General features: G+C 37.6%; 1 protein-coding gene across 4 annotated transcripts in view; it reads right to left on the bottom strand.

Moving 5' to 3' along the window:
• The window catches only part of XRN2 (5'-3' exoribonuclease 2), an 86,719-nt gene that overhangs the window by 61,369 nt on the left and 12,864 nt on the right, over nucleotides 1-12,486 (bottom strand). For 3 of the 4 annotated variants that reach the window (XM_514546.6, XM_016937545.2, XM_009436912.4), the window contains exons 2-3: nucleotides 2,050-2,177; nucleotides 1,855-1,966 (exon numbers count right to left, since the gene is read on the bottom strand). In XM_514546.6, coding sequence (XP_514546.2) covers nucleotides 1,855-1,966; nucleotides 2,050-2,177 — 240 coding nt within the window. The remainder of the gene's footprint in view (nucleotides 1-1,854; nucleotides 1,967-2,049; nucleotides 2,178-12,486) is intronic. The other variant, XM_054674615.2, reaches the window with a different exon arrangement.

Raw genomic sequence — 12,486 nt, 5'->3', positions numbered from 1 at the left:
ATGGAAGAAAGGTAAGTAATGTGTCTAATAATCCTTTCATGACAGATACCAGATGCTGAGAACTTAAATTTGGACCGAGAACCCAAAAGCTGAGCTCAATCAGGTGAATGAGTGCCATGTCAAATGGACAAACATCCTATGAAGCCCTAGCACTTATACTTCAAGTCCTCCCAGTCTAACACCAGTTCCCCTCGGTTAGGGTGCTTGATTCAGGGCACCCAAGAAAGAAAGCTCACTTTACTCAAAAGACCCAGCCAACATCTGATGAGCAGTTACTACTGAACTAAGATCAGGAAGACCTTCTCTATGTCCACACCTAAAAGGAAGAATGGTGTCCAAATGGGATCCACAATGTCTCATAAAAGCAACAGAAAACTATTTCTTTATGTGAAGAATCTCGGTGCACTTCTATTTCCCACAATAAGGTTTATAATTTTTCTGTCTTTTCAATAAGGCATAGCAGTTAGAAAGAAATAATGCCTTAACCAGAAGTACTTTTAAATCACTCTAACCAAATGCAATTTCAGTGGAAAAGCCCAAATAAAGTGAACTAGATTGTAAGATTTTGGAAGTTACTGAACTGAGTTTTGGGGTGGGAAGAAACTGTGAAATATCCTGTTTACATCTAAATGTAAGTTATTTAATATTCTCTTTAAACAATTCCCTTTTCTGTAGAATGAGACAATCTAATGAAGCCCTCTCAAGTACAAAGTTCTATATCTACATTTATATATAAACAAAAAAAGTGTGTATAAACATGTACACACACATGCATATAAATGTGTACATATTTTATACTTGATGTAGCAGAAAGAACACACTGGAGTAAAGCTAAAGATTTCTTCAAAAAAATTAGCTGAATATAAACTGAAATGTGCTCTAAACAAGACATATTCCTTTTCTTTTTACTCTTTACTCCATTCTAACTGCAACTTAGCAAGTTATCAGGTAGCTAAGGTTTTTCACTGAGTAAGACGAATCTCACAGAAAAGTTAATCTTCTTGGATTCAAAGTTCTCTGAATTTCCAAAATCATCCCATTAGCCGCTAGGATGCACTAAAATTAAAAGAATCTACTTGCACATAGCTAAATAAATTTAGAGTTATATCTTACCTTACCCCCCTAATAGAGTTTGCTGGTCATTTATAAAAGGAGCTACTTGGTATTATTATCATAGGTCAGTAACTTACTCCTCTCAAATCATTTTCATGACTACTCATTGCCTATAGGATACAATCGAAACTCCAGATGGTAAGGCTTTCTCAAGCTTTTGCTATACTTCCCTTCTCAATTCAAACCACCTGTAGTTGCCAAAACATGTCAGTGTGGTCAAAGGCATGGAAAGTGTGTTTACCTGCCACATATGAGAAATCTGGAAGGTCCTCCCTCCCCAAACCCTGTCCCATCCATCTCCCACCACCACCCACCAATCTCCCAATTATTCTTCATTGTTAAAGAAATGGAACAAAAGTCACCTCTTCTCTATATCCTAACTTCCTCAGTAGCACTGACTTCCTCTTCCCTCAACACCCTGCATGTATTATTTAGTGCTTATAATGCCTATAAATAATTAAGCTCACCCATTTATCTATGCCTCCTTCCCTTTGACGGTAAGCCAAAAGTTCAAAAGCAAGGGCAGTCGCCAACATCCCCAGTATTTCACAGTACTGAGCACAAAATAAGCACAAAACACACACACAAAAAAACATCTGAATGAATGACTAAAGGATGAGGCTTTCTTTCTCAAGTTCATCACTGCCAACATTTTTCATTATTTAGCTGACTTTCATTCTAGACACTGGTAACACAGCAAAAAAAACCAAAATGGAGGCTTCTAATTATTTTAGCACTTACCACTCCATCTATTGCCATGTAGAGAAGTCTTCTTGGTCTTACAATACTGAAAAGTCTGTCAATGTACTCAAAAATTGCAACCATCATTTCATCTTCATTTTTTGGTGCTGGTCTATAATGACAACCAAACAATGTAATATAATATAGTGTTTCCTCTGTGATTTGCTATATCAGTGACAAAAATGGGTTACGTACTTGTCTTCAGGATGAGTACAGGGATGGATGATTCCATTCATATCCAAATACAGATTATCAAACTCCACATCATTTGGATTAGGTTTACTGGCATCAACTGGAATCTTTACACCATTGCATTCTTTTGGCTATGAGGAAGTGATAATTAATAGTAGTTTGATTGTTCAAGTCTAAAAATGACAGATCCTAGGCTCAATATGAACTTGTGTTTCATTTCTGAACTGGAAATAAAACACTTCAAGTAACCTTTAAATTATAATAAGTTATTTTATTCCTTAAAGCAAACTGAAGCAGATATTTTATCTGTAGAAAGTGGATGGCTTCTAACACAAGTTATTTTTGACAATGTAGATGTTTAGAAAATTCACAAATCATTCAGGTTGTTCAAGTGAGAAATCATGGGAGTCATCTTAAAATTCATTTCCCTCACCACTCACATCAGTAAGTCCTGTCAAAGTAACGTAAAAAATGCTTACCTACTTCATCTCCTTTCATTCCCACCACCATGAACAACAAGTTGTTACCATCTCTAACCTAAAAGAGCACAACAACCTTCATCTAGTCTACCCCACCTCTAGACTCTCTGGTCTCCAGCTCACTTTCTGCATTGTCAGAGTTCTCTTTCTAAAACATAAAAGCGTACGTCCTTAATCTTACCTAATTTTTCTAATGATTCTCACAGCAGGTGTTTACCAATGAGCCTGGAACCTTCCTAGTCTCCTATCCTGCCATACTATTGTTGAGGCCCACTCACTCTCTTCTAAGTTCCTGGAAAATGCCTTTTGATCTCTCAATGCCGTCACATGATGCTTCTTTCAGAACACCTTCTTCCTCCCTTGTCAACACCCACTTCCTGAAAAATTACTAATTTCCAGGGTCTACACTCAAATCAAATGTCACTCACTTTATAACACCTTGTACATATCTCCCAAGAAATTGTTCCTTCTGAATTTCCTCATAATTTTGCTTATTCACTTGTAGCACTTCCACTGTTTTACAGTTAGTCAATCTACCCCAGCTACATTGAGTTCCTCAAAAGGTAAGGACTTACTCACTGCCAGAGATACTCAATTATGTTTTTGTAAATGTTACTTCCTTTGTTTTTCTCTTCCAGAGCCTCAGCAAGAGATTAAGACTATGAGATCTAATTTTTACTATTAACAATAAAAGTCACTTTAAAAAATAACAGTTCCTCAAGCACATATAAAGCATCACTTGTAACAGCAAAAACTGTAAGCAATTTAAAAGCCCATCATGTACATACTACATCATGGATGAAGCTCAAAAACATTACGTTAAGTGAAAGAAGCCAGTCATAAAGTACCAAGTACTATACAATCCCATTTATATGAAAAGTCTAAAATAGAGATGTTTGCAAATATAAATAGTAGATTAATGGTTGCTCCAGGTGAGGGTGGAGACAGGGGAGAGAGATGGGTAGCAACTGCTAATTACTTTTGAGAATGAAGACCCTCTAAAATCAGATAATAGTGATGATTGCACAGCTCTGTAAATGTACTAAAAACCACTGAATCATACACTTTCAGAGGTCAATTTCATGATACACAAATTATATCTCAATAAAGCTGTTAGAAATAGAAATTTAAAATCAGGTATGGTGGTATGTGCGGGTAGTCTCAGCTACTTCGGAAGCTGAGGTGAGAGGATTGCTTGAGGCCAGGAGTTCAAGGCTGCCGTGAGCTATGATCACACCACTGTATGCCAGCCTGGGCGACAGAGTAAGATCTCATCTCTTAAACAAGTAAACAGATCAACTTAGAGGAAAGGAAACAAGCCCATCAGGAAAAGAATAAACTCATATAACATCCATATACTTGTGAGATGCAAGTGAGATTGGAAGAGCTAGAGCTAGATGGTCACAAGCATACTAAGCCAAAAAAAAAAAAAAGAACATATACAGTATACCACTTACAGAAAGTTATGAATAAATAAAACAGCATTCAATATTGCTCAGGGACGAATACATATGCAATGAAAGCATGGTGAAAAGCAAAGGAATGATAAACACCAACTTCAGGATATTGGCTGTCTTTGAGAAGGAATCACGGGAATGCAACTGGGCTTCAAGTTGCACTTAGAATTGGAGGGAAAGAATAACAAAAGGGATTTAAGGCAGAACAGAGAAGAAGCTACTAGACAATCTTCTGTACATACATGCTGTGAATCAAGAAAAAAAGGCTTGATCAGGAACAGTGAGTGGAATAAGTGGTAAAGAAAAAAGCAGGTCAATTCTTGGGGGGGGGGGGTGGAGTCTATAGAAAAAGATAATTTGATGACCCCAAAATTAAAACAAACTCTATGATGGCAAGAGGCTCTCTGCCTCTTCATCTAACCTCTATACCCCAAAGTCCACATCCACCTTCATCCTGTCCAACGGCCCACCACACTCAGGAAAATCAAAACTCATTCTTTGTGCCTCCCAGGAAAACAATCAGTAAATATTTCAGACCTGCTGGCCATATGATCTCAGCTGCAACAACTAATATCTGCCTTTGAAGAGTGAAAGCAACCATAAACAACACAACATGAATGGACATGGCTGTATTCCAATAAAACCTGACTCACAAAAACAGGACGTCACTAGCAGGCTAATCCCTGCCCTAGTGCCTAGCACAAGAAAAGGCACAGCTCTTCATATGGAGTGGAGCTACATGAGAATTTCTACTTCTACCACCTAGGAAAAAAAATAAAGTACGGAGTAGGTGGGTCCTAATTTTGAGAAAAGAGCTCCAGGTATTCCCAGTAAGAAAACTGAATATATTTTCCCCTCAAGAGTACTGTAGACATGTCCAACACACTTATTATGTAACTTTAGAATTCCTTTCATCAAGAGAAGACTCTGATGCTCAACAAAGAACTGACTCCTCAAGAACCTTGTCCAATGCTATACCAACACGTTTCCTGTTCAGTTAAAGAGAGATCCTTAATCAAAGGGCAGCTAAAAGGAGAACCACTCTGAACCCTAAAACCAATGTATTTCAAGTAATGACTTTTAATTATTTTTTGGATTCCCCAGATGACAGACTGAACACACACTGCAGTCTTCCCTTTCTACCCCAAGACCACATGAAAGACCAAACAAACAAACAAATCTACTGTATAACTACGGCAGAAAACCAGAATTTCTGTGGCTGAGAAATGATGAGGGATACCTAAAATATGGGCAACCAATAGCCCTAACTGAAGATGGAGTGCAGTACCTCCAACATGTGAGAAGAGATATGCTGCCAAAGGTGGGCTAACACAAGAGGGCTCTAGGCCCAGAGAGGAGGCTCAAGGGACAGCTTCTGGATGATTCATCAGCGCCAGTCACAGCAACAGCCAGATGGGTCAACTCCTGCCCTCTCCTCTCCCTTCACCCACCCAGGTCCCATGTGAACCAGGCAACTTGAGACAGAAGCTCCCAGAGAATGTGAAGGCTTAGGTTAGAAAGGCAGTGCAGCGCCCTGGCTGAGTAACAATGCCTAGGAAGGAACAGAGAGCACCCCTACCAGAAGGCTGGCAGTCAAGGTAGCTCTGCCTAGTAGGAAGCCTGCTCCTTCGTGACTTCATGGATAAAGCAGGGGATATATTTATTCCAAATAGGCAGTTGGGATATCATTATATTTGTGCGTGAAAATGCCAAGAAATCAAGATAAAGAAGGTATTTAAAGAAGTAAAGATAATACAAATATACAAATAATGTTTGTATAAATATACATTACACAGGTTTTGAAGTAAATCCCTAAAATGAATTTCATGCCAACCCACTGTTCCAGTCAACCTTATGAGGAGAAACCACCACCAATAGCTCAGTAGATGCATTGTTTTTGTTTAAACCTACAAAGGATTTAACAGGAACATTAGAAAAACCATGAATCATGTCTGAGGTTCCAGGGCAACAGGAGTATCCCACTGATGGAAGTCATATGCCAAACCATACAACTCAGTTTCAGATTTCCCTTAAAGAAGCTTGGAACTATGAAAAGAAATTCAAACCATGGGTGATATTTTAGAGAGAAATGGCCAAAGGGCTAATGAAAAATTGAAATTACAGTATTTTGGCTTAAAAATTCAACCTATAATAAGACATTTTAACACTTATGGGTGATTAGTATTTTTTCAAGTTGTACGTGTGTTAGATCTTCATTTTTATACGACGTTAGTGAATGAGGACTAATAATTACCACTAGCATTTACGGAGCACTTAATGTGATAAGCACTGTTACAAGGGCTTTTACTCATGGATTATTCCATTCTATCCTCACAACAACCTTGTGAGGTCTGGAGTATCCCACTTACAATTAAGAACACAAATGCTTAGAGAGGTTAAGTGGCTTTTCCAAAGTCACACTACTACAGATTCAGGAACTAGGATTTAAAACCATGACTCAGAGATGGTACCTTAACCAGTATGTTAGACTAATTAATTGTAATTTCACTAGATTCAAAGTGATGTGTGCCAAGGTCTATATCAAGTACTACAGAGGATACAAAATAGGCAAGGTGTGTGACATTGATCATCATTTGCTAAATAAAGTCTTATCAGAAGATTTTATTCTAACATGACAGCATGAAGAGCTTCAACGACCTGCTCCCCAGTGAAACTGGTAAATATTACTTTAAAAACAAAAACATTTAAAGCCTTTGGAAATGATCCTGAGGGCAAACAGCAAGCAAATCAAGAAAACCTGTAAAAATTTTAGAACAAAATTCATTTGCAAAAGTGCACAGTAAAGTTTAAAAAACAAACCAAAAAAAGCTGTTCTCAAGAACAGTGAAAGTAGAGTGAGGCCCAGTGGCTCATGCCTATAATCAGCATTTTGGGAGGCTGAAGCGGGAGAATCACTTGCACCCAGGAGTTCAAGGCCAGCCTGGGGAACATAAGAGTCCTGGAGCCCCATCAAGAATCAGGAAGGTACAGTGGCATGTACCTGTAGTCCCAGCTACCTAGGAGATTAAGGCAGAGGTCTGCATGAGCCCAGGAGTTGGAAACTACAGTGAGCTGATTGTGCCACTACTGCACTATAGCCTAGGTGACAAAATGAGACCCTACACACACACACACACACACACACACACACACACACACACACACAGCCAGGCACAGTGGCTCATAACTATAATCTGAGCAATTTGGGACACCGAGACAGAGCACTTGAGCCCAGGAGTTCGGGATCAGCCTAGGCAATATGGTGAAACCTCATCTCTACAAAAAATTAGCCAGGTGTGATAGCATACCTGTAATCCCAGCTTACTCAGGAGGCTGAGGTGGGAGAATCACCTCAGCCCAGGAAGTTGAGGATGCAGTGGGCCAAGATTGCACTACTGCACTCCAGCCTGGGCAACAGAGTGAGACCCTGTCTCAAATACAAAGAAACAAACCAAAACAGTGCAAGCTATGGTGAAGAGCAATTGGGAGGAGACTAATAGATCTAATGAAGATACAGGCCTGGACTACAGGCTAGTTTGCAGAAGAAAACTCGGGATTAAGATGGCTGGGAGGAGCCCTCCTGGTGTTAGCACAAATACCAAACACTGACGTCAGAAACTAATTCCTGGAAAGATCTACAATTTAGGAGTTCGAGATCAGCCTGGCCAACATGGTGAAACCCCGTCTCTACTAAAAATACAAAAAATTAGCCAGGTGTGGTGGTGCATGCCTGTAGCCCCAGCTACTCGGGAGGCTGAGGCAGGAGAATTGCTTGAACCCGGGAGATGGAGGTTACAGTGAGCCAAGATCACGCCACTGCACTCCAACCTGGGTGACAGCAAGACTCCATCTCAAAAATAAATAAATAAGGCCGGGCATGGTGGCTCACGCCTGTAATCCCAGCACTTTGGGAGGCCAAGTCAGGCCAATCACGATGTCAGGAGATCGAGACCATCCTGGCTAACATGCTGAAACCCTGTCTCTACTAAAAATACAAAAAATTAGCCGGATGTGGTGGCAGGCGCCTGTAGTGCCAGCTACTCAGGAGGCTGAGGCAGGAGAATGGCGTGAACCCGGGAGGTGGGGCTTGCAGTAAGCCGAGATCATGCCACTGCACTCCAGCCTGGGTGACACAGCAAGACTCCGTCTCAAAATAAATAAATAAATAAATAAATAAATAAATGAGGCCAATAGGTAGTGGGATAACATAAAAAGCAGTAAAGAAGTGGAAACAAACAAACAACAACAAAAAACCCTGTCAACCAAGAATTCTCAGTCCAGGAAAGCTATGGTGCAAAATTGGGGTGACATAAAGACTCAGATCAATAAAAAGCTGAGAGAATTATTGCTAACAGACCACACTGTCAAAAACTACTAAAGGAAGTTCTTCAAGCTATAAAGTTACAAAAAGTTTACTAAAGTTACTAAAGCAAGTGACTCTAGATGGTAATTCAAGTCCACGCAAACAATAAGCACAAGTATATTTTCCCTCCTTTCTTCTAATTGAATTAAAAAGCAATTGTATAAATATTACATAGTATAATGTTGAACTTATAAGGTAGAATGTAATATATGTGTAATATATTTGCCCTAATAGCAAAAAGGGGTGGATGGAAACAAAGTTGCAGTGGGCTAAGGAAATGGCTACAGACGGTAAAGTAACTCTTAAAAAAATGTATTGTTGGATTATGTCAATATATGTAATATATATAACAATAATATACAAAGGGGGGATGGGAACTGAACTATATAGCAGTAAAGTTCAATAAATTTTAGCATGTATTACTGAAACTAAGCAAGTATAAATCTGAATTTGATTCTGGCAAGATACATAGGGTAAGCTCTAGAACAATGACTTTGAAAAAAATATATAGTGGAAAAAATTACTAATGAATTTAGAATCCTTCTAGTAACTGGCCACTGAATAAGAAAAGAAAAAAATTTGAATGCTATATTAGAAAATATCCTCTCATTGCAAAAGAAAGCACAAAGGAGAAATAGAGAAAAATGACATGAGACATACAAAAAACAAAAAGTAAAATGTAACTCTATCAATAATTACATTAAAATGTGAATGGATCAAACAATCCAACAAAAAGGTAGCTTGTCAAAGTGGATTTTAAAAACATGATCTAACTATGCGTTATCTACAGGAGATACACTTGAGATTCAAAGACCCAAAAGAGTAAAAGTAAATGGATGAGAAAAGATAATCATGCAGACAGCAACCACAAGAAAACTGGAGTGGCTATACTGATATCAGATAAAACAGACTAAAACAAATAAAAAAACGTTACTGGAGGTAAAGAGGGTCATTTTATAATGATAAAAAGTAAATCCATCAAGAAAAAGATATAACAATTAAAAATACAGGTGCACCTAATAACAGCACCAAAATACACAAAACAAGACATATGGCAATTCAACAATGATAGCTGGAGACTTCAATACTGCCCCTTCAATAATAGAACAAAACAGAAGATCAACATGAAAACAGATAACTTGAACAACACTATCAACAGAGACCTAACAGATGTTTCTAGCACATTACACTTAACAACAGAATATACATTCTCAGGTGTACACGAAATATGCTCTCAAAAAAAGTAAAAGCATAGAAATAATAAAAGTATATACTCTGACCACAATGAAATAAAATTAGAAACCATTAAGAGAAAAAAAAATTGGCAAATTCACAAATATGTGGAAATTAAACAACACAGTCCAAAATAACCAAGGGATCTAGGAAGAAATCAAATGGGAAACCAGAAACTACTTTGGGATCAATACAAATGAAGACACAATATACAAAATGTTATGGAATACATATAAAGCAGTGTTCAGATGGAAATTTATAGTTGCAAATGCTTAGATTAAGAAATATCTCTTCAGAAGTATTTGGCTCTGAAAAAGTTAATTTAAAAAAAAATCTCAAATCAATTACCTAACTTTCCACCTTAAGATACCAAAAGAGAGTAAACTAAACCTAAAGCAAGCAGAAAGAATAAAAGATGAGAGCAGAAATTAATGAAACGAAAATTTAAAAATAGAGAAAAATCAATGAAACCGACAAAGCTAGTTGTTTAAAAAGGTCAACAAAAAATGACAAACCTTCAGCTAGTCTGATGAAAGAAAAAAGAGGGAAGACTCAAGTTACTAGAATCAGAGACGAGAGACAGGACATTACTGTTAACCTTATAAAAACAAAAAGGATTATAAAGAAATACCATGAATTGTCATACACCAACAAATTAGATAACTTAGATGAAATGGACAAATTACTAGAAAGACACAAACTACCAAAAATGATTCAAGAAAGACATAAACTGCATAAACCTGTAACAAGTTAAAGAGATTAAATCAGTAATCTGCAAACTACTCAAAAGAAAAGTCAAGCGTAAATGGCTTCACTGCTGAATTACATCAGACATTCAAAAGAAGAATTTGTACGAATTCTTCATGAACTCTTCCCAACAATTCCGAACACATTTTATTGGGCCAATATGACCAATACCAAGACCACACAAAAACATAAAAGAAAAAACTGCAGACCAGCATCTCTTATGAGCATGGATGCAAAAATCCTCAACAAAATACAGTCAGCCCTCCGTATCTGTCAATTCTACATCTATGGAATAGATCAATCATGGATCAAAAATATTCAGGAAAAAAATGGACAGTTGCGTTGGTACTCAACATGTGCAGACCTTTTCTTGTCATTATTCCCTAAATGGTACAGTATAACAACTATTCACACAGCATTTACATTGTACCAGGTATTTAAGTAACCCAGAGACTATTTAAAATATACGAGAAGATGTGCATAGATTATATGCAAATATTACACCATTATATATCAGAGATTTGAGCCTCCGTTGATTTCGGCATCCACAGGAGGTCCTGGAACCAATCCCTCACAGATACTGCAAGACGACTGGACTAGCAAACAGAAGCCAACAATATATTAAAATATTATACACCATGACCAAGTAGGATTTATCCTAGAAATGCAAAGTTAGTTGAACATCCAAAAACCAATCAATTAAACACATCATATTAACAGATTGCAAAGCAAAATGACACGATCATCTTCATACAGAAAAAGCATTCGAAAAATCCAACACTTTCATGATTAAAATAAATACTCAACTAGAAATAGAAGGGAAATTCTCAACATGAAGGGCATCTGCAAAAACAAAAACAAACAAACAAAAAAATAACCTAACAGTTAACATCATACTTGGTGGTCAAAGCCTAAATGCTTTCCCTCTAAAATCAGGAATAAGACAAAGATGCCTGCTCTTGCCACTTCTATTCTGGAGGTTCCAGCCAGGGCAATTAGGCAGGAAAAGGAAAAGGTATTGATATGAGAAAAAAAAGAAATTAAACTATATTTGCACATGACATGATTTTGTATATAGAAAATCCTAAGGGATCCACTAGAAAATTATTACGATATATGACTTCAGCAAGGTTATAGGATACAAAATCAATATATAAAAATCAATTACATTTCTATACACTTGCAATGAGTATTCCAAAAATAAAGTTAAAACATTCTCACAATAGTATCAAAAAACTAGGGCTAAATCTAACAAAGAAATGCGAAATTTATATTTTGAAAACTACAAAACACTGTTGACAGAAATCAAAATAGTTCTAAACAAATAACATCCCATATTTATGGAACACAAGGCTCAACATTAAGATGACAATACTCCCCAAACTGATTGACAAATTCAATGTGATCTGTAATCAACAGTAATCAAGACAGTGTGGTACTGGGACAAGGATAAACATTTAGATCAATGGAATGGAATTGAGTCCAGAAATAAATGCACATAGCTATTATTAGCTGATTTTTGATAAGGTGTCAAGATCATTTAATCGGGAAAAGAACAGTCTTCAACAAATGGTGTAGGACAACTAGATAGCCAATGCAAGAAAGTGAAGCTGGACTATTACTTCACACCTTAACTCAACCCAAACAACTCAAAATGGATCATGAACCTACATTTAAGAGCTAAAGCTATAAAACTCTTCCGAAAAACAGGTATAAATATTTGTGACCTTGAATTTGGCAATGGAATTCTTAGATATGCCATCAAAAGCACAAACAATAAAAGAAAAAAGCAGATGAACTGCACTTCAACATCAAAATTTTAAACTTTTTTGTTTGTTTGTTTTTTGAGACTGAGTTTTGCTCTTGTTGCCCAGGCTGGAGTGCAATGGCACAATCTTGGCTCACTGCAACCTCCGCCTCCTGGGTTCAAGCCATTCTCCTGCCCCAGCCTCCTGAGTAGCTGGGATTACAGGCGCCCACCACCACACCCGGCTAATTTTCTGTATTTTCAGTAGAGACAGGGTTTCACCATGTTGGCCAGGCTGGTCTCAAACTCCTGTCCTCAAGTGACCTGCCCACCTCAGCCTCCCAAAGTGCTGCGATTACAAGCGTGAGTCACCACAACCGGACAAAATTTTAAACTTTTATTCTTCAAAGGACA

The sequence above is a fragment of the Pan troglodytes genome, chromosome 21 (genome assembly GCF_028858775.2).
Source record: "Pan troglodytes isolate AG18354 chromosome 21, NHGRI_mPanTro3-v2.0_pri, whole genome shotgun sequence".
Classification (NCBI taxonomy): domain Eukaryota; kingdom Metazoa; phylum Chordata; class Mammalia; order Primates; family Hominidae; genus Pan; species Pan troglodytes.
This window is presented reverse-complemented; position numbering and strand designations above follow the sequence as displayed.